The sequence below is a fragment of the Rosa rugosa genome, chromosome 2 (genome assembly GCF_958449725.1).
Source record: "Rosa rugosa chromosome 2, drRosRugo1.1, whole genome shotgun sequence".
NCBI classification, from domain to species: Eukaryota; Viridiplantae; Streptophyta; class Magnoliopsida; order Rosales; family Rosaceae; genus Rosa; species Rosa rugosa.
Window position 1 is genome coordinate 61,472,067 of NC_084821.1, and position 4,293 is coordinate 61,476,359.

A 4,293-nucleotide genomic window follows, 5' to 3' on the forward strand; every position below is an offset into this window, starting at 1 on the left:
TGTCCGTGCATTTTTTCCTTTTTTTTTTTTTTAATATCTTAAGTTTTGTCTTTTTGTATTGTGGTTTGTAAAACATGTGATGTTAAAATACTAAAAAAAAAAAAAAAAACATGAAATGTGGATTGTAAAATAAAGTGTGAATTTCACTCCCCTAAATTAAATGAAAAATATCACAATGGGTACAACTGTACTAAATTACTAATCAATTGTTACAGTGAAGAGATAAAACTACCGAATGATGATGAAATGATTCATCAAACAATTTGACGATCTTATTTCATACCCACAAATCTAATTCTAATACATAACTTACGCATCATTTATAATATACTGCCATATGCCTTAACTTTTTTTTTTTTTGAACAAAAGATAATTCATTAAAAGGAAAAAAGTATAGAAATGAACACAAGGCTGAAAATCCCTTCCCAAAACCGGGCATATGAGTCCATATGCCTTAACTTAAAATTCTCATTTGTAGTAGGGTAAACAATTCTTGTATCTCTCATAATAGAGCTTTATCAGTAACCTTGATACATTTTACAAACTTTTCAAATTAATTTTCTCCATTATCTCAAGTCTCCGAACTAAGAAAAAGTTAGAAAATCCTATGATTTTAATGTTTCTAGCTACAGTATTAGGAGTTTTGGACTAATATATATCCAAAATAACTAGAAATTATATGATGCAAATATATAGTCATGAAAATATTACATGCAAGTCATCACTCAAATCATTCATACATTAAATCACATGATGGCGATGACGTCGCCATAACACCCCATTCAATATTACTATATAACAAATTAAAGTTTTATATGGAGCGAGGGTTGTATAACAAAGTCCAGAAGTCCTATGCCAATAAAGATATCATCATAACAAAGTCAAACTATGCAACTTTTGGAGAACTAGATAAATTGTATGCGGCTATTATTGAAATTTCTACAAAAAACAATGCTAGAATGATAAGGACAAAATGTTTTCGTAATTTTTTAACTCAATGATTCTTTGACTAGTTATGTATTATATTTGTTATTGTGATTGATACATGAAAGCTACGATATCTTTTGAATTTTTGAAAGTTTAGGTTAGTTTCCTTCATTAATTATTCATACAAGGACTATAATAGGTGCATGAGTACATTATGTATGAGTTGATCATGAAAACAATACATGGAACACATTAATTACTCGATCATGCTAATGTAAATACACCATGATTTCAAAATAAAAATGCATACAATACATTGATCTTGAGGTTCCCCTCAGTTCTCTTTACATGAAAATAAATACATAATGGATGGAACAACAAATTACAGTACTAAGATCTTTGCCAATTGCCAAATTGATTCATTTTTCAGGCCTTCAGAACTCGAGAATGGTAACAATGGGCTTTATTATTCTTTATTAGTAACATTGAATGAGAAACTAAAGTTCAACCCATCTATTTAAGTATTTATTGTCTGTCCTGGAAGCCAAGCCTGACGAAAACACAGGGATGCTTTGCTCATTCCTAAAGAAGTTGCCAGGATCAACCAAGGTCTTAACATGAACAAGTCTCCTAAAGTTGTTCTTGAAGTACTTCAAACCCCAAATGCTTGCTTGTGCATAGCTTGTATTGCCATAACTGTTCCTCCCCAAATCAAGATCCCTATAATTCAAATAGGCAGCTCTAGGAGACTTTGAAACATATGGTGTCATGTATGCATACAACCTTCTCATAAATCCAACATACTTCTTGGTGTCCTTGCCATCACCCCAAGTAACCATATACTGGATTTCATATTTGTTTCCTTTTCGATGTGGGAAAGCAGTTTCTGAATCGGAAATCTCACTCATTTTTCCTCCATATGGTGTCAATATCATATAGGATGTGTTTGCTTCAAGCAGTATGTGCCATAAGCCTTCCAAGCCAGCTTCTGAGATGGGTTCAGTCACAAAGTCTGATTTTGCTTTGAAGAAGTAGTAGTAGCTGAGTTGCCGGCGGTTCAGCAAAATCTCTAAGGATTCGTGAATTGAGTAACCAGAAGAGTTCAAAACAGACTGAATCCAACTCATCTCACTGCAATGGCTGCTTTCTAAACTCAACTCTGGGAAGTTTTCCTGTATCACCTGGACAGCTTTGTCGACCCTCCCAAGAAACAAGGAACCGAATGCAATTGTTATAGTGTTGTTACTACTTCCTACAATTGAATGTAGGTAAAGGTCTTCAGGAAGCGTGTCTGCAATGTTTTGCCATTTCAAAAGAAGTTTGGTTGCACCTTGTTCTTTTGTCTTTGTAACGTCGCAAACTGTTACAGTTGGGGGAACAGGAACCAGTCTAAGCTTCCATGCTAGAATGACTCCAAAGCTTGATCCTCCTCCTCCTCTGATAGCCCAAAAGAGCTCTTCTCCCATGGACTTTCTGTCTAGAATTCTGCCGTTAACATCTACAATTCTAGCATCAATGACATTGTCGGATGCTAGACCATATTTTCTGGCCATGGCTCCAAATCCACCCCCACTGATGTGTCCCCCAACACCGACGGTGGGACAAGTCCCTGCTGGAAAGCCATAGACTTTACTCTTCTGTGCGATGTTGTAATACAACTCTCCGAGAGTAGCGCCTGATTTGACCCAAGCACTCTCATTCTTTATATCAACATCGATGGAACTTAGATTGAAAAGATCAATGATGATGAAAGGAGCTCTGGATACATAAGATAGGCCCTCGTAATCATGCCCCCCGCTTCGGATTCTTATTTGTATGCCACTTTTCTTGGAGCAAATTACAGCTGCTTGAACCTGAGATTCATCAAAAGGAGTAATGATGGCCTCTGGTGTTGGTGTGGAATTGTTCAAGAATCTGAAGTTGTGTATGGAAAAATCTAAGACTGAGGGATAAGCAGAACTAGTTCTGGTGAGAATGATTTCACTACTGGAGTTCTGTATGTGGGAGGAAAAGCATTGAACAAAGCTTTCAGAATTTGATGTTGAAGTTGTCGACCAAACTGAGTTGAGAAGGATGAAAAGTAGGGAAAACAGTTTTACATGAAAGGCCTCCATATTCATTTCCTCTGGATAAATATGTGAACCGCTCTGAGCTCACGTATATATAGTGCTATGAACTCAAAGAACTTTCATCCATTTGAAGTCCGCTGAAGACAAGTCAATGACGAAACCCAGCTCCCAAATAGCCATGAAAACCCAAACTACTTCTGCAACTTTCGCAATTGTCTCCTTCCTTCTTCTCCATGCTTCCGTGGCAGCTTCAGATTCAATCCAAGACACCTTCCTCTAATTCCTTTCCAATCTTTCTCAATCCCCCTCGCCACCAATCTCATCAGTCACCTATTTCCCCACCAACACTTCATACACAACAGTTTTACATTCCTACATAAGAAACCTTAGATTCACAACCCTTAGAACTTATCGCGAAGGCGTAGAACATAAAGTTGAGAATCAAGCAGATTTTAATTGATCTGGGCTCTGATTAGATCAATAATTAGGGAAGAATAGTCTGGCACCACTTGATTACATAAAAAAAGATCGGAAGTGTAAAGAAGATCGTAGTTGGGTACCATTTGATGAAAGAAGATCATAGTTGGGTTCCATTTGATTATAGAAACAAAGATTGATCAATGGGTAGTTGGGTGCCACTTGATTACAGAGAGAAAGAAAAGAGAGAAGATTCTGAAAGATACAGAAGAAGCTAGCAGAGATAGAAAGAGATGAGCTGATGAGGATGACAGATTGCTGCTATTTTATTTTGATAAAAAGTTAATTGTACAAGCTAAAACAAAATAAATATAATAAAATATATTAAAATAACAAATAATTTTGACATATTGATCGGAGTAAGATTAGCCAAAAATGAGAGTTGCCATGTTACATGTCAAATTTGAATTTGACACAAGCTAAATGAAACATTCCACAAGTCACTTTTCAATAATTTACACTATGTAAGAGAATGCAGGAAACGTCTTCCATGCTCGGAGCTTGTCATGCTCGGCTTTTATGGGTCCGGCCACGTGACATTCACGTGACTCTTTATTTAACTAAATGTCGATGGGAAAGGCTTAGCCTGTTCCCGGTTTTTGTTTTCTATTGAGTTTTACCCGATTGAGTTTTATCTGGTTACTTGGATCGAGTTCACAACCCATTCTCTCTGTTTCTTCAAAACTCCTCTTCAGTTTCAAAAAATCGACCTGCGCGGCCGTCTGGGAGAAGGTATTAGGCGCTGGCCTCTTAGGCGGCCTGGGCGGAGCAGGCTTGGCGCTGGGCGCTTGAATTTTTTTAGTTTTTTCATCCTCATTCG

General features: G+C 36.8%; 1 protein-coding gene across 1 annotated transcript; it reads right to left on the bottom strand.

Moving 5' to 3' along the window:
* Positions 1 to 1,204: 1,204 nt before the first annotated feature.
* Positions 1,205 to 3,721, bottom strand: LOC133729067 (tetrahydroberberine oxidase-like). The gene has a single exon (XM_062156543.1). It carries the CDS (start codon positions 3,045 to 3,047, stop codon positions 1,425 to 1,427), a length of 1,623 nt encoding a protein of 540 aa, XP_062012527.1. The 5' UTR covers positions 3,048 to 3,721; the 3' UTR covers positions 1,205 to 1,424.
* Between the last annotated feature and the right edge of the window lie 572 nt (positions 3,722 to 4,293).

Bases quoted from the DNA above. Each gene is read 5' to 3' on its own strand.
- LOC133729067 (XM_062156543.1), bottom strand. From the start codon at position 3,047: ATGAATATGGAGGCCTTTCATGTAAAACTGTTTTCCCTACTTTTCATC.